We start from the raw sequence: 22430 nt of genomic DNA on the forward strand, positions 1-22430 counted from the left end.
ATGCAACAGCTACCATAATATCAGTTCACAGCAATTTCAAACACACAGGGCCAATTCCTCCCAATAGCAATTCACACATTTAACAATAACTTGATCTTTTCAGAGCAAGCACATGTAAAGGATGTGCAAAAGTTAAAGAACAGCCAAGACAAGTAGTAAAAAACACATTTTATTTATATGGAAAAGCTTCAAGTCAATTTTGTTAAAAGGTCAGAGATTATACTGCCCTTATGGGATAAAAAAGTCAGCTGTGAATAGAACAAAATTAGTTACATTTCTTTCTACAGAGTAGTGCAATTAGTTCACATTGCAATAAAATTAAGTATGCAACAGAATCAAAACCAAGTGTTTCTCCATAATCAGTATACTGAGAATTAGAGTGCAAAGTTTGTTTTAAGAAGTTTATCAGTTTATATTCCTCTGGGGAGGAATAGTTCACTCATTTAATAGCAGTTGTATTTTTTTCAATACTGTGCAGAAAGTCTAAAGTGAGTTGACTTGCATGGTAAATAAAATATAGTCTATACAGTAAAAAAATACAAATTATACAATGAACTAACAAAGAATGAAATTCAAACACAGACTTACAGGACTGACATCTCAAAGACACACAGAATATCTCTCATGTAACACCTAGTTTTTCAGCAAAAATAATTTGGTTGCTCTACAACTGCATTATGGATCTTGTAGGCTGGAGACAGAGATGCCCACGTATCTTTAAAAAACATAATAAATGTCTTTTGCAAAGCATACAAAAAGGATAAATACTCTCATCACAGTCTTCAGGTTAATTTTCGTAGTTATTTCCTTGTTCCAGAAACACACTTATATGGGTGAAAATCAAAAAGGGCTTCATGGTACACTGAAACAGTAAACTGTGCTCCATTTACTTCTAATTTTGAAAAAACCCTAGAATTTACAGTACTCTGGTATATATGAAAAAGTCTTCAAAGTTTACATTGCATATTTCTGTGTCCATTCTCTTGCATGTCTGTTGTATCTGTAAAAGAAAATAAAAAGTGAAAACACACAAGCTTGGGATTCACAGTGTTGCCAACAAATTTATTCAATGGCTTATTTAACAATCTTATTTGGTTATATGCCACTTACCTTTGCTTAGAAAACAAAGTATAGATTCAAAGCACACTTGGGCAACCTGAGCAGTGATAAGTAGCAAACACCCATGCCCACACTTGGGCAAAAAAGCAGGTGCTGAGTAGAAAGCAAAACAGTCCATGGAGGATGCAAAGTCTTAATGTAGCACCTAAGAGTAGCAGATGGTTCTGGTGCATTTTAATGGCTCTGCATTTTATAGATATTTTAAAGTGTGTTGCTTACTGTTATGTCTTATTTATGATTTTCTATTGTGTGTGTGTGTGTGTATATATATATATATATATATATATATATATATATATATATATATAGTATATCATCCCGAGGTCTTTGGAAGGAAGGGTGATTTGGAAATGCAGCTAATAATTAATGATTTCCCAAGGCAAGAGAGCCCTATAATGCACACCTATTGATTCCATTGTATAATATCATGGCTATCTGCACACAATCAGTGTGTACATTTGCATCCTTACTGGCTTGTCAGAACTTAGGTTACAAGCCGAATAGAGAGTTTACTAGCCAAGCTGAAAAGCTGTGTACAGATAAAAGTCACGGACTGAACATGGTGACGTGGGATGTTATCCAATGCTAGTGGAATTTAATGGGCATGACTAATTTAGATTCATTAATTTCAGTGGGTCTACTCTGAGTTGGATTTAGTTGACTACAATACACGAATTGCAACTGATGTACAGTAACCTGATAATGGGCAGCATCACTATGCAAGATACAGACAGGGCTGCACAGAGATTATAATTCCGAAGTACAGACTTCGGAGTAGCAATCTGTAACCTTTACAATGCCTTCATATTGCTACACTTCAACATCTTTTCCCCTTTCTCAACCTTACAATTTAAGAGACAGAAGTTTACAAACTGAATTACAACAAATATTATCCAACACGTGGCAGGATTGTTGCCATCTCCTGAATCAAATGTGTACACGAATTAGCCTAGTTACCTTCATTAGGCTGAGTACGATACTCACAGCCAGTCAAACAAGCACCTACAATAACAACCATCTCAATCTGCTCACAAACTAGGATGCCACACAGGTAAAGACAGTGAACCTCTTAGCTAGTCTAAATTAGCTTAAAGTCTAGCTCAAAGAAAGGGAAGTACGCTGAACAACAGACCAAAGATGCTATGACTGAAAACAAGGTCAGTTTGAAGACACCCCAAAAAGTTCAATGAGGTTCTCTTCCAAACATTTGAAGGGACACAAAGGTGGGTGTCCAGAACTTTGCAAACTAGTTTGTTATCTAGAAATTGGCTCACACATTAAAGCCAAGCTGGCAGATCAGTGAACTTTAGGATAAGTAATACATCAGAAAAAAGGAAGGAACAAGGCTGACATGGTATACAAGTTAAATAATTCTATAGACTAACTGCTGCTTCAATCTGTGGAATGCAAATTTAAAATTTTCTACTTCTGTCCATGGTGGCCCAAGTATGCAAGATGTGAAAATGGAACGCTGTAAACATTCTGAAGTAGTACAATTGTTTGTAAGCTTTTTTATTTAAAAAATCCATTTTTAATGTTAAAAAAAAACTTATGGATGATATCCAACATGAGTCCTATTCAAGAGTACATCCGCTGAAATCAATGCAGCTCTCTGTTGGATATCACCCTATCAGAGTACAGTGGTACCCCGTGTTACGCACACAATCTGTTCCGGATCGTGCTATGTAACACGGGCGTGCTTAACACAAATGCCTGAAAAAAAGAAAAAATCCGGAAGTTTGCGTGTGTTTGCGCTACTGCGCATGCGCGAAGTGTACCCGCGCACGCTCCGGGGAGGACTTCTGGTCGCAGAGGTCTGTAAGTCAAATGTACGCAACATGGAGCGTACACATTCTACGCAACTCGGGGTATGACTGTAGTCAAATCGTAAGTGTGGTGAGAGGCAAAGAATATCAAAACCAACTGATCCAGATTTTTAAAAAAGATATCCATACTTACTTTTCCTTGTCTGACTTGTAGATTTGTGCAATATCTGGTACTAAAGGGTCATCTGGATTAGGATCACAAAGTAAAGAGCATATGGACAAAAGAACTATATTAAAAAGAAAAAAGATCAGTTAAAGAGTGTTTATGACATGAATGTGATAGTAAAGCTCAAGAGGTAGATGCAAAGCTTTTATCCTTTATAGTAATGCAGATTTTCAAACTTTATTGAATGATATGTCTTCCAAAATAGTAGATGATGTACATGGTCACACAGCCAACGCATCTGGGTATAAGATCCTGTGGAAAACTTTGAAGATCAAACACCTCTGTCTAGATAATGGCTTCCTTTAAACTAGATGCATTTTCAGCTATAAATCATCATCAGAAACAAGGATGGTGGCATTAAATTGGGCATAGTATTTCTCCAAATAGTTACCTTTAGATACAGTCAGAGCAGGTGACCACTGTGACCTCAGGATATCAAGACAAATACTCCCATTACTATTTATGTTTGGATGGTATATTTTTGTTGTGAATGCAATCTGCAACAGAAGAATGGTTACATATTTTTACAGAGTACTAATCACACATACTGTCCTTTTGTTACTCTGTATCCTATTTCTCCATCTGATATCTCTAAAAGCCGAATACCTTGGCTTGATAACAAGTAGTGATACGTTCTGTTACACAATCTGTTACGAATGCACAAGGAGTATTAGCTATAGCTGTTCCCTGGGTAAGATGATATAAAAAGTGCCTTATGGGCTATGTAGAACATGACGATCCAATTCATCCAGCAGCACCTAAATGCAAGCTCCACAGAAAACATACAACCGCTTAAACAGATTTAAGCAGTAATTCTTATTTTACCTTTATATATGCAATTCTAGCAAAGTTAAGACTGTCAAAAATAAAGATTAGCAGTGGGATAGCGCAAAGATGCATTAAAGCAATTTGCTTATTAAAGGAGTTACAGACCAATAGTTTTTAAAAATGCATTTGAGGAAAATGGGGTTCGTTGGAAATGTACCAATAATGTCAGAGAAGCTCTGCACAGAGACCAATAGGTTTAGGTTTATTAAATTTATACATCACTTCCTACTAAAAAAAGCCCCGAAGTGATTTACATCCAAAGTAAAATAAAATAGTAAAAATCACAAGCATGGTTAGAAATGTGTTTTAACAGAACTATAGGCCAGATCGGTATTCCGCAAAAACCAAGTTTGCACATTGTACACTTCACAGAAATTCCTGCATCATGGTTACTTTACCTTTTACCTTCCATGGTCAATAAGCTGTGAGTGGAAAGAGTTCCTGGAATAAATAACTCATTTTAAGAGTTTCACAAAGCTCTCGGCTAGGCGCTCTTTAATTCTCTCTTGCTTCAATAAGTTATCTATGCTATTCCATACTGATCCTTCCAATGTATTTAGCCTCCCCAAAACAATGAATACATCAAAACAGATGTCAAACCCTATTCTAAAAAGGACATGCTACATTTAATTTTCATTTATATTTGCATATTACACTTAATTCTGAAAAGCACATATCACATTTAAAAGATTACCTTTGGTGGTTTGAATGGGTAGTCTGTTGGAAAATGTACTGTGAGAAAAAAGACTCCCCCTTGATATGCACTATCAGGCTGGAAAGCAAGCAAATTAACAAGGTAATGCTTTCATTCTTCACCAATGTCTCCCTAGTACACTTTGCCCAAGTTCAAAGCCTTAGTCCTTCTCTTCTTCAACAGGCATAATCTGTGGCCGCCACATTCCATATTACAGGAACCCACATCATGCAGAGCATGATGCAAAAACTAAAATGTAGTATTGGGTCATCGTGCAATTTTTGCAAATTCGCCTTGTATATTTTTTTTCTAAAGAAAGTGTTTGCAGGCTCAGATCTAGTGTGTATAGAAGCATAACCCAGAAGAGGTTTCATAGTATATTCTGCAGAAATCCTCCCTCCCTGAGAAAAACAAGTTATTGAAGTTGAAAAGGCAGAGCATTGAACACATAGAAACTGAAGAATACCACAATGTGGTGCAGATTTAAAGTATCTTTCCCCACTTCCTTTTGATTAGGGGGATGCAGTTTATATATATATCTACATATATATATATATATATACAGAGAGAGAGAGAGAGAGAGAGAGAGAGAGAGAGAGAGAGAGAGAGAGAGAGAACTCAATGGCCATATCACTGTTAACCATAGAGAAACAAGTGTATCACTTAAAAAAAACAAGAACTCAGTATATTCTTTTTAGGCCAATTCTTTCTCTGCACACCTTAGACCACACACAAAACTCTGACTATATGCATCTTTTTAACTTGAGGTTTTAAAAAGCAAATAGGAATTACAGCCCATTTTATTATGAAGGCACATACCAGAAAGCATATATTAATTAGGAAATTAGATTTTGAAAACATGACTATGTAATTCCTATCCAGATATGGCTCTATTTGTTCATATTTGATCTATCATATCAATGCTATTTTTGTGTTGAAGATAATACAATAAAATGCAAGCTTAATCAAAATGAACTGTAATCAAGCTGAAACTTGAAAGAGAAAGATTATAATGATTAGAAATAGACTATACTTCTTGTTACAAAGGAATATAAAAAGGGCAAATTAATTATTTCTATAAGCCATAATTATAAACCTTGGTATTAAAATATAACCAATGTTATGATACTATGTGATTAGGTATCAACTCTATTCTGTATCCTAACCATTAATTTTTACCCCACTAATTGTCTTCTATGCATTTTGATTGCAAATGGCTCTATTGTCAATACAAATATGAGTGGCGATAGAGGATAATCATTTCTAGCTCTGTGTGAAAAGCTGAGTATTTTTTGAAGCAGTCTCGTTTATATAGACTTTTGCTTTCAGATTTGTGTATATAACTTGCACTCATGTCATAGATATTTCTCCAAAACAGAAGGTGTTCAAAAGTTTGAAATAGGAAAGACCTTTCAATTTTATCAAAAGCTTTTCAGTGTTGAGAAATAACAGAGCTGTTTCTTGCTCAGCAATAGAAATACAATCTATACTATGTGGTTATATGTATTCCATAATTAAAACTTCCATCAGTCTGATTTTATAAATTCATTTTTATGCATAATTTCTGCATGCCTTATACTTTACTAAAAGAACACTTGTCTGAAGGCAGCTGCTGGACTGGGAAAGTAGTACATTTACGTAAAACAATGTATGACTTCATAGTACAGGAATGTGAATTGGGGAATTCTGAAATAGGGGTTATTCTGCCACAGATGGATATAAACCTAGTAGTAGATTGATCAAAAATAAAAACACCAGTGATCCTTGAACCCATCTTTGTTAGCTCACTTGTTATTCCACATATCTGTAGTTCTCCACTACCATGGGTCTCTGCACTCCCATCTGTTGGCCCTATTTGTTACAGTCTTTGCACTTATCTCTTATATGAAAAACATGATTCTGGCTTTAAAAGCAAACAGTACCTTGGCTTAGAGTTCTTGAATGGTTTAATCTCCAGCCCAGCTCTGGAGTTTATTTTTTAATTCCCTATGTTGGCCAACGTGTATAAAGTATGATAGTGTGTCTCTCATTGTGTATAAAGTACATCTCTGGTCCACAAATAATCACAATCTATTTCCTCCTCACATATGATTCTACAATCTAGAAAACATTGACATCTATTATCTAGAATACAGAAATCCATTAAAGCTTATTACTGAAGAGGAATCAGAACATCAGTTATGTATAAATTGCATACTTACAGGTCCCATAATTGTTGCTTGCCAATGGAACACTGAAAAACACAAAATATTATTCACCTTATTAAGTGTTTAAGCATAACAAAATAGGCAAAAGTATCTTGCCATCAACTATAAAGATCTTACAGTCATCTCCAACAGGTCCTGCTGAACAGTGTGCAGGTGGGTCACGTTGCAGATCACTTAGCTCCTACAGGAAACATGAAAACATTTGCAATGTTACTTAAACAAACCCAAGATTAATTATCCAAATGTGGATCCTCTTTAGGTTTGATCAAGTGCTCCCACAATTTACAACAAAAAGGAAAGAAAAATTTCAATGAAGACAGAGTTTTCCAAATACAGTGACAACCAATTTAGCCTTAAGCGCTACAATTATATTAGGCAGCTGATCACCGTACTTTACTGCATATAATTTACACTTCATTTCCATTAATATGTTATTCAACAAGAAAGTATGCATTCTACAATATTTCAGTTCTCAAATGGGAAAAACCTGATGTAGGACACTGGTAAGTGGACTTGAAACTCAAGTTGACCACAATATTGGAGCATGATCTAGGCTGTGACTTGCAAACAGGAACACAATGCATCATTATTAAAGCATTTTTATTCCGCTATTCAGCCAAAAAGATTCCCAGAATGGCTTACAATAAATGGTGCAGAATGCCAGACAGAATGATCCCTCTTCTCCTTCCTCCATGTGCTGTTCTGGGGGTTCCTTCTCTGTGTGCAACGTATCATTCCATTCCAAAGCCCAAACAGTAACCTCCATTTCTTTTCCACAATATGAATTTCCCCTTTCAAACTTTTGCTTAATTATGATTTACCAAATAAAGCTTGAAACACTGTGGTTAAGCTCTCTCCTCACTAACCATGTCTGTTGAGGTCTAATGTGGGTGCCCTTCTAACTACCACCAGCACCAGGCACCATGATCATTCAATGATGATGGCAGATGTAGTCCAGCAACATCTGGAGGGCACCACATTGATGAGCCCTGGGGAACCTCAGGCCCAGAGGCCAAATGCAAACCTCCAGGCACCTATATCTGAGCGCACACCCTCTCCCCAGGCCACATCTCTCTCTGGCCCTCTATTGCACCCACAGGTACTTTTCCCTGGTTTGAGTATGTCCTTTAACTGCATCTTGCTAGCCTAGATAAAGAAATGTGTGTGTGTTTGCATCTGCGTGCATCTGCAGAAACCTCCGGCTTTTGCACAGCTCAAATGTAGCCTACTATATGAAGGATAGGCCACAAAAGTCAAATTAACTGCTCTGCTCACTTTTGCTTGCACTAGGAATTCATTGTTTGGATTGAAAAAGATTCCTCACCCCAACCTAGTTAGGGCCATTGGCGAATGTCTGCCCTCATAGATATTCAAAAGAACACCAATCAGGTTTTTGTGTTCTCAGCGGAATATAGGGAAGAGGCAGTCTCTTGAGTACATTTAGCCTCATCACTTTAGGTTTTTAAGTTCTCAGAGTTACTTGCTGATCACGGTTATGTGCAATTTTCAATTAGCTGAATTCTCTGCACATCATTTTTGAAGGTGCCATTCATAGGGATGTTGCAGCTGACTTCAATTCTCCAGAATACTGCTCTGGACATTTTGCTCACCCACTGCAAACATAAGTTTAATGAGTTACTTGTGGCATGCAAGATAGTTGGTTTGGATATGTGGTTCACCAATCAGTGGCTGATGAGCAACAGGAAGGTGAGCAAATATAACACCATGCCATCCAGGGGTTCATCTTTATTGGTACAAAATAGATTTCCAGCTATGCTTGAGGAAAAAATCACAGTTCAGGATTATTCACATGAACATTTCTTCTGGGAATATTCATTCGAGCAGAGCATATAGAAGGCATGGATGGGAGTGGTAACTCAGTATCCTGGAACTGTTTGCATTGGTCTCACTGGCATATGTAGGACTCACATGGGACTCTGCTGAATAACTAATGCTATAATGTGGAACATGCAGGATTTGGAGCAGAGAACCCCATAGGAGTGGAAGCTTTTCGTAGCATTGCTTGCACAGCTATTGAGCACCAGCAGATGAAAAGAATCTTGCCACCCCTGAATAATTGAGATGTTTCTGGGCTTCAACCAACTACAGTAAGTTTTTAGAGAAGCGAACAATTTTAGGGATGTTTTGTTTCATCTGAAGCTGGAAACTGTAAAGATGTCTTCCTCTGCCTAGAGTTCTGCTGCTTTGTTTAAGAGCTTGCTGGCTGCAATGTTCATGACTCACGGTGCTTGGAAATCTGACACTTGTGGATCCTCTCCTGAACTGGTAATATCTGGCTTTGCACATATAACTTGTTCTCCCCTCTCAGTGAAACCTGAGTCACTTAGATAAAAAGGGAACTGCACTTCCAAAAGATTTTGCCATTGGTTTATTTGGACAAGTGTACACTTGAATGACCTCACTGGACTGGCATGCAACTCATTTCTCTGAATAAAACTAGTTGCAAGTAGATAGGTGAGAGCTCTTTTCTGAAGGTCAAGGAAATTATTATGTCAGAGTAACATGCCAGCTACTATATTCAGATAACAGAGCCAATAGTTTTCCCAAGATTGTTTGGAGAAGGCTGGCTGCCATTTGGAAAAACAGGATTCTTCAAAATAATTTAAATAAGTACAGTGGTACCTCGGGTTACAGACGTTTCAGGTTACAGACTCCGCTAACCCAGAAATAACGCTTCAGGTTAAGAACTTCGCTTCAGGATGAGAACAGAAATCGTGTTCTGGCGGCGCAGCGGCAGCGGGAGGCCCCATTAGCTAAAGTGGTGCTTCAGGTTAAGAACAGTTTCAGGTTAAGAACGGACCTCCGGAACGAATTAAGTACGTAACCAGAGGTACCACTGTATGAGAGAAGTGCAAATTAAGGGAGGGTCCTCACATCAAATTTTGTTGGGCTTATACATGTCCTGCTCACCTATGCTAATTAAGCATCACTCCCAGGTGACCTAATAGGGAAGCTTTTACAAACCGGGTATGATATAGCCGAAGCTGAGTACTTTATTTTCTTTTATTCCAATGATAGTCTCTAGTTTAAATCAACAGAAATACTTAACTTTCGTTCATTGGTAATTGCTGAATGTGCCTTGTGATAGCAAATGTACTGCATTTTGAACTGAAGCTGACTAGAGGGGGAGGAAGGGAGAATTAGGGGGTTGGGAAACCTTTAAAATAGTTTAAATAACTATTCACTAATGTTGCTGGCAATGACAGTGCTGTTATCTTTTGTAATTATAGCACTGCCTGAAACTCAGTCTTGATGCTGTTTGTTACAAATTGTGCTCGTCTTCTAAACTCTTGTCATGACTTTTGGTTCCAAATTTAGCACTGCCTTTCAGGCAAGAAAGACTAACTACTGGCGGTACAGCTCTTTAAATGGGAGCGGTTAATTAAAAAAACAATTCCCATCTGCTGCCATATTGTGACATAGCAAAGAGGAAACTAGTTTGCATCAAGGTGAGTACAGAGACAATCAATACAAACTGGTGGATCATTTTCCATTTAACATTACGAATAGTAAATTTGAAAAAGGGGTTTGTTAAGCATTTTTGTTGTGACCCTTTTCAGAAGAGCAGGTATATAAAGCTTGCACCAAGTAACAACAAAACTATTTTTTAGCCTAACAGACAAAAGGTGGTATCCTACTAAGTTCTACTTAAAGTAGGCTCGTAGACTTAAGTTAGTTGTGCATAAACCATTGATTTCAGTGGGCCTCCTCTGAGTAGGATACCACACAGATTGTGGGAAAATGTAATGCTAAACAGCGAAGATGTACATTTTGACTAATACTCTGCTAGGAGAAATTGCTCCTTTTTATAAATATTATAGAAAAGTGGTGCTTATTCATAATGGTACACGAACTTGAAAACAAGACAACCGACCAATTCCAATTAGAACCTGAATAAGCTCATAATTTTTTTTCTGCATTGGGCTTAATAGTTAATATACACTAAGAAGCACCTTTCCGCCAAGGGCTGATTTGTACATCGAAATTAACCATTTATTTTTGAGTAGCCGATGGGCATGAACAATTTCTCATGAGGGGAAAGTAATGGATTTTGAGAATCAAAATGCCTATTCAAGGAAATAGCTCCTGTGATGCGAGCGTAAAGGAGGCAGCTAGCAGAGTTAGGGAGAGGCACAGAGTCTGCCAGCAGGCTCCCTACCTCCTTGCAGAAGCAGCTGGTTCCAAGAGGCTATTGTTCTGGGAGGATAAGGCCTTTTTGAGGCTTTCTACCACCTGCCTAAGTGTTGGCAGCTGCTCAGGGCACCCCCAAACCATCACACACCTTGCACTGGTGCCGGTGCAGGCTGCCCTGAAGGGGTGATACCAAAGCACTTTCCCCCCTCCTTGGGTTGCATCTTTAGGGTATGTTGAAGACAAGGCTTCACCCTCTTTTAATCGTTTTATAGGTTGTATGTGCTGTATTTACTTGTTTGTCTTTTCCTCTGGGGGGTTGTCCTGTTCCCTCCTTAAGGCCAGATGGTACTTCCCCCTTTTCCAGGGAATCATTCATCACTCCCTAAGACCCACCCAATCAACTCTCTATGGTTAGCTTTAAGAAGCCAAGACAGGCAAGGCTCAAGGGGGCAGGCGGTTAGCTGCACTTCTTCAAGCAGCTTGCTCATATCCTCAGGCTGCAATAATCCAAGCTGATCCAGTACAAATGGAAGCGACAATGCTCTGGATGCCTTGATTTAAAAGGTAAAGGGACCCTGACGTGCTCTAATTGTGGCACTCAAAACTATCAAAAAATCTGAGCCACCTTGTCCCTTAAGTGCCCTGCAAAGTTGCCACAGGAACCTTTCCAAATTGTAGCCATGGAAGATGGTTTTGTATGACAAGAGCTGTCTTGTGGTGTCACCCATGCTACATCTAGGCAAAGCTGCTGGGAGTTGTCATCAGATTTTGAATGAAGTGCCAACGATATGCAGACGGCACTCAGCTCTGTCTCTGTGTTCCATCTGAATCGGGAGAGGTGGTTGATAAACTGTATATGAGACAATAAACTGAAGTGGAATCCTGAGAAGACCGAAGTGTTATGTGTCCCAAGTTCTCACGTCCGGGAGGTGGGGAGACAGCCTGTTCTGGCCATGCCTGCACTCCCCTGGAGTGCAGCATCGCAAATGCTCCTGAATTCAACACTGCCAATGGACGCTCAGGTAGTCTTGATGGCTAGGAGTGCTTTTTTTGAACTCCAACCAGATCGCCATCTGCGGCTCTTTGGAGAGGTATGACTTGCTCAGGTATCTTCCAGACTGAACTATTGTAATGCACTCTCTCTGTGGCTGTCCTTGAAGAAGACTCAGAAACTTCAATTGGTTCAAAATGCAGCAGCCAGATTTAGGTATCACATAACCCCTGTTTTAATACAGCTGTGTTGGCTGCCAGTTTGTTTCTGGGCAAAATTCAAAGTGCTCACATTACTGTTTAAAGCCCTAAATCACTTAGGCCCCAAATGAAGGAAAGTCCACTTCCTTCCCTACAGATGCTCTCTGGTGTTAAGATCAGCAGAGGAATGCCGCTCCGTGGTTCAATCCCCCTCAGAAGCCTAGGATGGGGCAGAAGAGGGCATTGTCTAAGACTAGGTCATATGCCTCCCTCTCCACCGAGGTACATCTGGCAACTCCAGTATAATGTTTTCTGCAAATGCTGAAGACACACCTCTTTCCCCTGACCTTTGACTTCTCAGATGATTATTGTTGGAACCCACCCTATTTTTGTGACTGTAAGTTGTTTAAAATGTTTTGTATTTTAAACTGTTGAAACCTGCCTTGGCACCTAAGCACAACTAACTTTGGATTCAACCTCATAATCAAACCAATGAACAGAGATCAGCACTGATACAGTATCCTGGAACTTAACAAGACAAACTCCACATTCCATCCTATTGGTCATATGATCTGTTTATGCCAACCAACGGGTTTTCTAAACTGGATATTCAGTTTTTCCAAGGTTTCAGGTGCTTTTGCAAAATAGTCACCAGGGGATTCACTGGGAAATTGTGGCCAAACACTGCAATGTGGTACTTGTTTATTTTTATTTGATCATGACTCCCATTTCAATTATGCTTTCAAAGCCATTGAGTGGTTCACAATGAAGAAATAAGCCACATTGAAAAGATGTTCTCTGCTTAACGAATCACCAGGTAATTTTGTTATATACTGTACTTTCATAGAAGAGCACTGGTGGGATCTTCTTTAACTCTTATGCTTTCACAGACAGAGGATGACTTTGACTATTTTCATAATGCTTGATAGTCTGTTTTTTAAGATGACTTATCATGAGTAGGATCATTCTTGCAAAAATATGAGTGCCTGCTTCTAACCACTCACAGTATGAAAAACAGCATTTAAAAATTGTTCTAGGTCTATACCTATCACTTCTTTGCTCCCTTCCCCATATTACAGCTATCTTCTTGACCCACATTTGAATCCAAACTGGATGCTTTCTTTGGAGGAAATGGTGTAACACTTTCAGCTGAATTCTCATCACCAAGGGCTTCAGTTTCTATCTCCCCATGCACACACTTTTGATAAAAATGACAGCAGTGGTGTTTGTTTTGTCACCATGTTAGTGCTGCTACTTGTGCCTGGGTTAGCTAGAATTCCTGCTCAGAATCCCCTTATCTGACACTGGAGTCGGTCTGTCTGACACAAGCAAGGAGCCCTGTCTGCACTGCCCTGAAAACAAGTTATGGCTATTTTGCTCCTACAAGCTGAAGTGATGGACATCACCTTGGATGGCTTTGAAAGAGAATTAGACAAATTCATGGAGGATGAGGCTATCAATCTCCATGTTGTACAGTATGCTTCTGAATGCCAGTTGTTAGGAATCACAAGCAGGGAGAGTGATCCTGCACTTAGGTCCTGCTCAGGAGCTTCCCATAGGTATCTGACTGGCAACCATGAGAAATCATAATAGACTAGATGGGCCTTTGGCCAGATGAAGCTGGGTTCTTCTTCCAATTTATAGTCACGACAAGTCCCATCACTCCTGACTCGTGGCCATGCTTGCAGAGGCTGATGGGAGTTGGGAGTCCAACCTCTGTAGGCCATCATGCTGACTACAATGCCCTGCTCTATCTAGTGCATTCATTTGCTGACAAGTCTACTTCATTTCCTCATCAAGTCAGTCACCAGCTGCCAGTTGCACAGGGTCCTTTCAAATTATCAGCACACCTTCTCTCACATATTAGCTCACTCTTCTAAATAATGACTTTCTTGAATACACCATATATCACTAGGTGGATCAAATTAGTATTAAAGCTGTGCTTTTATGACAGAAAACCTATTTCTGGAAAAGGACCTCATACAGGGCAATCTGAGATAGAAACCTATAATACAATTTTTGAAAGTATTCTGACAATACTCATTAAACATAAAAAACTGTTACTAGAATGCAATCTCACACAAAACACAATATGAAAGATTAACGTTCAGCATAACTTTTCAGCTTTACCTCTCAGCAGGCACTTCACGTTAAGACGTATACATTAGTAGAAATATTAATCGCAGCAGGGACTTGAGCTCCATGTACTCTATAATGCCCCCAGCTATTTTTAAAATACAGAACTCCTCCAAGATTAATTGTTTTTATAACTGAGATGGAACATGTTGAGCAGAGTTGCATGTACATTTTCAGTAACAAGTGCCAGAGGGCAGCTGCTTATCTGCAGAGGTTTGGTGAATAACCATAATTTGCATTGTGGTTTTTTTTAATGAAGCAGATGCCAAACTGCACTTGTTAGTCATGTTCAGCTATTTTACATGTTGCTCAAAATCGTTCACACCCAACATATTTTTTTTTACCACAGCTTGAAAAACTTTTTGATATTTGAACTTTTTTTGAGTTGTCCTTTCTTACCCTCTGATTATGAGATCCTTTAGTATTTTAGCATTGTTTTTTCCAGTTTGGTCTCCACAAGTAACTAGGAGCTGCTTATTTGGGCAGTTGTGTTACACCAGAATTCTACAATTGTTTCCCCATAGAACGTAAAAGCAAATTGTGAATGGACATCTCTTTAACAGACATTTGAGGAGCCACAGTTATGCTTTAAAATTGTATGTCACTGTTCCTCCAAGGAACCCAGGAGAGTATATAAATAGTTATCTAATTTTACCCTCACCACCACCTTGTTAGACCAAGACACAGTGGCTCGCCTAAGGCTGCCTAGTGAACAGCTGAGCAAAGATCTGAACCTGGCTCTCCTCAGTCCAAATCCAATATACTGTGTGTCCATGACATCTCGATTGGCTACATCTCCCTGCTACATCTCTTCCCTTCTTAATTAAAAATATTTACAACCAACACTGGTGTAAGTCATTATTTAACTTGGTTCCAGTAATTTCACAAGAGGAAATTTGGAACTATTAGATTCTGTGCTTGTTAAACACTTCAATACAGACTTAAGATGAATCTATAACAATACATTTTTTCCAGCCACCTTGTTTTTAAAAGTCATGTGATTTATTTAGAAACCCAAGTATTATTCTGACTTGTATGCAATCATTCAAAGTCATTTTGTTGGGCTGTATAATTCACACAACTTACATGTTTGCTTATCCTACGCTGCCCTTGCAAATGTGGCTCATGCTTTGACAACCACGGTGTTCAATTTTTCTTAAGCCTCTTGTTAAAAAGGAACTTTCTGCATGTACAATTTGATGGTGAGGCCAACTGGCTTGGCCAATGCCTTTCTGACAGTGCACCCTAAAACATGGTTCTGGTCTCCTCTGCACTTCAGAAGAGGTTCTAGGCCTTTCACATTGGCATTCCTCATCAGATAGGGAAATGCTTCGTGGAAGATAGAAAGCACTGGTAAAGACAAATGTATTTCTGTTAAACTTACCACAAATTATTTATGATGGCTGCCTTTAAGGCAGCAGATAGAGAACATAAGCCTGCTTTGTTGGTTACCAAGCAGATATTCCAACCCCTCCTGAACCCTTATCCTTATGGCTGTTCTGAGACACCTCCCACTTTCAGAAATCCTACCACTTCATTTTAAGTTGACAGGCACCTTAACGTGGAACGTACCTTCAGATATAAATCATTCCCCACATGCTTTTAGGGATTCACTGTCAAATTACTCTTTGGTATAGCTCCCCTTCCCATCCCTTGTAAAAGTGTGTTTTAATATGTTATTAGTTTATGTAGGCACAGAGGGTACCGAGTGTATTTTGTTTTGCAAAGCTTCTCAAGCACCAGCTGACAGCTGGGTGGAGAGTGAAGTTGCTAATTATTATATTACTTCCAGCTCTAGAACATAACCATAGTTAAGCATCAGAGGCTGAACACAAGCCGCATTTGCTTTTTATGATAGCAGCATGTCAGCCTTACTGCAAGTGTTAAAGCATAACGTCATCTACAATTAGTAGGGATCCTTGTGTTGCCTTGTAAGATTCTGTCCCGGAAAGTGTAAGATTCTGTAACCCTGAAGGGCAGCTGCATCAACAATAACTCTCCAAATGTCCCCCCCCCCCCCCCCCAATTTTACAACCTTGGTCTAAATCACCACTCTTTTACAGCCAGATTTACTGCATTCCTCATTAGTATTTTATCACTTGGGAGTCTGGCTTGCAGTCACTTGCCCTGCCTGTTTAGGAGGGCTTTGGGAGTGAGAAAAGAATGGAAGTCAAGATGACGCTTAGCAACAGTGTTTTCAGAGTAGGTTCTTCTGTGAATCACTGAGCCTTCCTCTACTGCTTAGGTAAATGTCTGGTCCTAGTCCACAGGTGAGAAGCCTACCCTGCCCCTGCAACAACCTGCCCATGCCATGCCATGTCCTTCTGAAAGTGGGCCAGACCTGGAAAAAGAAGATCTGCAACAGGGGACTTCTCACCTTACACCATGGTGAATGAAGGAGAAGTGCTGCAGCGGCTCCCACACCACTGGGGATGCTGGCTGATGAGAGGCAGAAAGGGGCCCATTTTTGGACCTGATGATGTCATCCACTATCTATTCCAGTCATCTCCCTCCCTGCTTTAGCAGGATACTTATTTATTTAACATTGCTGACACTGCGGTAGCTGCCATGGTCTTACAAGCAACAGAGTGAACAGCAATGATTTGCCCCACCATTTGTCATTCAAGCTGCAGACTATGCAAGATTTTTATATTATCCATCTTGTTTATTTCAGCACTAAAGAAGCTAGCCGGTGGTTCCTTTGCTGTACTGAACACCATTCAGAATATGCTTGTTCTTCACAGACCACCACATTTTCTTACCTTCTGGCTATGTCATGGGGAGAGAACTAAAAAGCTTTCAAACTGAAACTTAACTGCTATATTTCTGGTCACAAAATGCAGTGAAGTTCTGCATGCAATTGGGGGCATGCAAGGCACACAATGGTAGTTTTGCTGAAGCTTCCCCTTAGAGAGCAACATAGGCAAAAATTGATAGGCACCCACCCCAAACAAGATTACAACTAGAAAAACAGAGGGACAAGAGGATGAGCAGGAATAGATGCTTACCAAAGAATGTGGGTGATGCACATTCAAAACGGAAATTGAACTTTAAATATATATTATTTTGAAAGAGTTGTCTCTTCAGCAGAGAGGCCATTTCAAAGAAAGCTTCCAAAATCTTACTCTAGTCTGGTATTTTCAAGGACAACTAAAGAAGCACAAGGAACTACTCACACTTCCCAGACCACAGTTTAAGAACCAATACATTAACCAAACTCTATAATCTAGCTTAATAGCGTAAAAGGCATAAGGCCAACAGCGAAGCAGCTTAAAAGATGCAACTTTTAATGCAAATCCATTTAAATACATGCTTGTAAGATTCCTACTCTACTTTTCCATTATGAAAAGGCCTCAAGGCTATTTACAACCAACATTACAATAAAAACATGTCAAATATCAAAATGCAGCATACTATTTTACAAAATCCTTTATATTATAGTAAAAAATATTGCTTTTAATTAAAAGCTTGGGTAGCTAAGATAGTCTTGCAGCACAGTCCTATGCATAGTACTCAGAAGTACCGGTAAGTCCCAATTGGACTTACCCTGAGGTTGTGTAAAAAATGAAAACCATAGCCTATCACTGAAATTATAATGGAGAGTTCCAGCCACATATAGTTTGCTTCTTGTAACTGACCAGGTAGCAGGATTGAAGTTTGACTGATCAAGTGTCATCAGTTATTGGTCAAATACAAATCTATCAGAAGTGTAACAAGAGAAAATATCTTACAATGACAAGGACTTCTGTCTCAGGCCCTAAAGTTCAGCTGACCAAGATGGAAAAAGTGCTGAGAATACAACAGAAGAGAATACTACAGACCAATCATGAATAATCTCATGATACTGACTAAAACTATCTAGGCTCATTGCAGAATACAGGGAAGCAAAGGGTGGTGTTTGCTCCTCCCTCATCCTGAACATTTCAAATCCAGCATAGGGTGGAAATACTATTCCTTTGTTGAACAGATGCCTTGGAATAAGAGCTACTCCATCTGTGCTAGACACACATGACGGATGCCCCTCAATCCAGTGTTGGTTGGTATTTATCTTGGCTGGACTGTAGGTCTTTAGAGTGTGTCACAAATCTCTTAAGAGAAAGTCTGAGAGGCAATGAGGCTAATAGACACAGCACCCCTCAATATGGGTGAACTGCAGAAATCATATCAGCATCCAAAATTTACACTTAAGTTGTGGTTGAGCAGAACCAGGTACTGTAGTTCTGCTCATCCCTTTTTAAAATGTGCAACTGAATTAAAAATACCTATTTCACTCTCTACGCCTGTGGTCCAAAACTTTTCTCCCATGGACCACTTGAAAACTGTTGAAGGTCTTGGTGGACCACTTAATTTTTTTCCTGCCTGTCATAGCAATTGTAGTGCATTGTGCTAGATGTTGTTGTACAAGTTTAAATTGTATTTTTACAGACATGCTGCAGACCACAGTTTGGGAACTCCTGCTCTATGCATTAAGAACATCTGCAAGGGAATACTTCCTAGAGCCAGTCTGGTGTTGTGGTTAAGAGCGGCAGACTCGTAATCTGGGGAACCGGGTTCGTGTCTGCACTCCTCCACATGCAGCTGCTGGGTGACCTTGGGCTAGTCACACTTCTCTGAAGTCTCTCAGCCCCACTCACCTCACAGAGTGTTTGTTGTGGGGGAGGAAGGGAAAGGAGAATGTTAGCCGCTTTGAGACTCCTTCGGGTAGTAAAAAGCGGGATATCAAATCCAAACTCTTCTTCTATACCCCAAGTATTCTAAAAGCCCATTCCTAACTATTGTGCCTTTGAAGCGAGTCCTCATTTCAGCAGGGTTTACTTCCAAGTAAATGTTCTTAGGATTGCAGCCTTGGCACATCTGTAAAATGCCCTAACCAGTAAGCTGCTCCCAGAACAACAAAGTAAAGCTGAGGAATTATAAGAACAGCCCTGCTAGATCAAGCCAAGCCCTATCCTGTTTCCCACAGTGGCCAGCTAGAAGCTTGTAGGACCCACAAACAGGGCAAAAGGCCTCTCCCATTGTTGTTCCCCAGCAACTCTTATTCAGAGGCCTATTACATCTGATCCTAGAGGAAGTATATAGTCTTCATAACTAGGTGCCATTGATAGCCATACGTTTGTCTCTAAACTCTTTTGACAGCTATCTAAGTTGGTGGTCATCAGCACATCTTACGGCAGTGAATTCCATAAATTAGCTATGCAATGTATGACAAAGTATTTTTTCCTGTCCTGGATCTCCTGTCAAAGAGTATCTCCCAAAAGTCAACTGACTGTGCCTGTTACAATGAGACATCACCTTGGGTAGACAATGAGTCAGAGATCTCCATTCTTCTTGCAGGTTGAACATAATTTTGGAAATGGTGTTAAGTAACTCCCCTTATCTACATTCACAAAGAAACTGTGTTAAGTGACACCAATTACTGATAGCAGTGATATCTATAGAGCTTGCCTCCTTTTTGGCAAACCTTCAATTTCTCAGTCCTTCACCTTCCCTAGCTTTTCACTATTAACATTCACTTGACGAGGACAACATTTGAATATCCCTTTCTTTTTTTAGACTATTAGCAACTACTGAAGCATATCATTCATGTGGAAACCAAGTTAGAAACAAGAAATCCCCACCCCACAAATGGCAATAGCAGCAATGATGACTACCAAGGGAAAGGGAAGAACAAAGGGACGTTTCGAAGCAAATGGACCACAGAATGCTCTTTCAGTGAGGCACGTTCTAGACCCCTAATATTTGGGGGAAGAGGTGGAGCAACCTGTGGTCCTCCAGATTATATTAGACTCCTAACTCTCATCAGTCCCAGCCAGTATGGCCAATGGACAGGATGATGGGAACTGTCATCTGTCCCCATCCATTTTAGGGGAATAAATTAAATTACACCTTGTTATCCCAAGCCACAAGTCTCTCTCTGCCCTCATTACATCAACCAGAAAGCATTGCCAGCACGATGTCCATGTACACTCCCAATTGCTACTAAGGATTACAGTTTCAACAAAGCTTAACACATTTTTAATTAATGTGTTGATTGTGTCATTATATGGTCTAGGCATGGCCAAACTTGGCCCTCCAGCTGTTTTAGGACTACAACTCCCATCATCCCTAGATAACAGGATCAGTGGTCAGGGATGGTGGGGATTGTAGTCCCAAAACAGCTGGAGGGCCAAGTTCGGCCATGCCTGTTAGGTGGCACTTAACTTAGTTATGTTTGGGTGAAATCAGGAGCTTCTTGTTGTTTTGGAGACAACTGAGTTCTTATCTAGCTTCCTCACTGGTGTGAGTCCTCCAAACCTTCCAGGACAATTGGGTTGAATGTGAACCAAAAGTAAAGGTACCCCTGACCATTAGGTCCAGTCGCAGACGACTCTGGGGTTGCAGCACTCATCTCACTCTATAGGCTGAGGGAGCCAGCGTTTGTCCGCAGACAGCTTCCGGTTCATGTGGCCAGCATGACTAAGTCGCTTCTGGTGAACCAGAGCAGCGCACAGAAACGCTGTTTACCTTCCCACCGGAGCAGTACCTATTTATCTACTTGCATTTTGACGTGCTTTCGAACTGCTAGGTTGGCAGGAGCTGGGACTGAACAACAGGAGCTCACCCCGTCGCGGGGATTCGAACCGCCGACATTCTGATCAGCAAGCCCTAGGCTCTGTGGTTTAGACCACAGTGCCACCCGTGTCCCTGCCTGAATGTGAACTACTTAGGTTTAAATATCATACTGCTCTAGCTGTATGCTGACTACTGCATCAATACTTATTCCTGCCTTGTAATAGAAGAAGCCCAGAACATGGCTGGAGAAACTCACACTGAACTCCCCTTGCCAGCATTGACCCAATTTCCCAAGTACTGACCACAGTGCGGGGAGAAGCTGCAGAATGAGCTTCTCACCCTATCCCGACAACACACACAAAAATCTATCCCATGCCTGTGGAGCAACATAACGACATCTCAGTATGCATTTCCCCAAGCATTCTTTTTCACCCATTTCCACACATCACAGCCTGGAATAAGACAATTCACTAAGACCTTACTTCTTGTTCCTGGGCTACATTACTTCAGATTGCTGGTGGGTTGGGAGTCTCCATATATGCAAATGCTCTCCTGGGGATTTTTTATTATTTGTTGAATTTATATCTCACCTTTCCACTAACTGGTGGCACAAGGCGGCTAATTATGACCATAACATAAATGCAAATGCAAAAAGCAATCCTGGATGCTAAACCATGTCGATGGCCTAACTAGATAAGATAACCCTTGTTTTCCTGTTCTGATGTGATGCGTGTCTGTTGTGTGTGGATGGTGGGGAATAAAATAAGCACACGCTGTACCCCTCCCTCCCACCCACCCACCCACCCGAACTGGTACAGTCCAGGAAAAAAGCTGCTATACCATTGTACTGTTACCAAACGCGAATATATAAGGCTTGCCTATTTTTCGTGGGGGGGGGGGGGGCGGCCTGTCAGCTTAACTAAGGATTCTTCAGTGACCCCAAGCGCTTGTTAAACCATTGCAGAAACAAGACGGGGCCCTTACGGCTTCCCTGAAGGTGTCCGTGAAAATATACATGCCATCTTCTATAAAGCAAAAACAAAAGGGGGGGTGGAGAGTGGTCTCAACCGAGCCCCCACCCAATCGCCCTTAAGCCCCTCCATATAGGCCCACATCCCCCCTCAGCCATCACTTCCCCCCTCCTCCGGCCCATCGCGAGACCTGCGCATCCCCTCAGCCCCAAAGCGCGATCCCCGCCTGTCTATTACTAACCCCCCGAGGCCCGGGCGGCTCGAAGCTCACCCAGTTCCCAACGGACGGCGAGCAGCCCAGCCCGGCCCGGCCCACTCGGGTGCTCTCACCTTCTGTATCCGTTTCAGCGCCATGGGGAGCCGGGGATGCGGGCGGGCCGGTCTGGGGAAGCTGCGAGAGGGGGGAAGAGAGAGGAGGAGGAGGAGGAGGAGAAGGAGGCGGCGACGGCGTTGGCTGCTCCAGGAGGGGGCCGGGCTCTCACGGGGCGTGTTAAGGCCGAGGCCGAGGTGCCTCTCCGCTCCCAATCGAAGGGTCTTTTGTTTCCGCTTCTACTAATAGACTTCCACGCTCCGCCCACCACCTCC

At 40.7% G+C, this 22430-nt stretch overlaps 1 protein-coding gene across 3 annotated transcripts; it reads right to left on the reverse strand.

The window, feature by feature from the left end:
• Positions 1 to 151: 151 nt before the first annotated feature.
• UBE2D1 (ubiquitin conjugating enzyme E2 D1) lies at positions 152 to 22395 on the reverse strand. Of its 3 annotated transcripts, none has more exons than XM_033149143.1 (7): positions 22176 to 22395; positions 6958 to 7021; positions 6835 to 6866; positions 4634 to 4711; positions 3503 to 3608; positions 3079 to 3172; positions 152 to 1000 (listed from the first exon to the last, which is right to left on the reverse strand). In XM_033149143.1, exons 1-7 carry the CDS (start codon positions 22197 to 22199, stop codon positions 955 to 957), a joined length of 444 nt encoding a protein of 147 aa, XP_033005034.1. In that variant the 5' UTR covers positions 22200 to 22395; the 3' UTR covers positions 152 to 954. The 3 variants fall into 3 exon arrangements, with proteins under 3 accessions (XP_033005034.1, XP_033005035.1, XP_033005036.1); XM_033149144.1 differs by having other exon boundaries at positions 22117 to 22394; XM_033149145.1 differs by lacking the exon at positions 6958 to 7021.
• Positions 22396 to 22430: the final 35 nt, after the last annotated feature.

Source organism: Lacerta agilis, chromosome 5, assembly GCF_009819535.1.
Source record: "Lacerta agilis isolate rLacAgi1 chromosome 5, rLacAgi1.pri, whole genome shotgun sequence".
In the NCBI taxonomy this organism is placed as follows: Eukaryota; Metazoa; Chordata; class Lepidosauria; order Squamata; family Lacertidae; genus Lacerta; species Lacerta agilis.

What these genes read in the sequence shown, in the direction of transcription:
- UBE2D1 (XM_033149143.1), bottom strand. Translation starts at nt 22,199, where the DNA reads ATGGCGCTGAAACGGATACAGAAG. An exon ending in ACCCATTCAAACCACCAAAG is followed by an intron (nt 3,609 to 4,633) that starts GTAATCTTTTAA and finishes CTTCTGTTGCAG; the next exon opens with ATTGCATTCACAACAAAAAT. An exon ending in TACAAGTCAGACAAGGAAAA is followed by an intron (nt 1,001 to 3,078) that starts GTAAGTATGGAT and finishes TTTCTTTTACAG; the next exon opens with ATACAACAGACATGCAAGAG.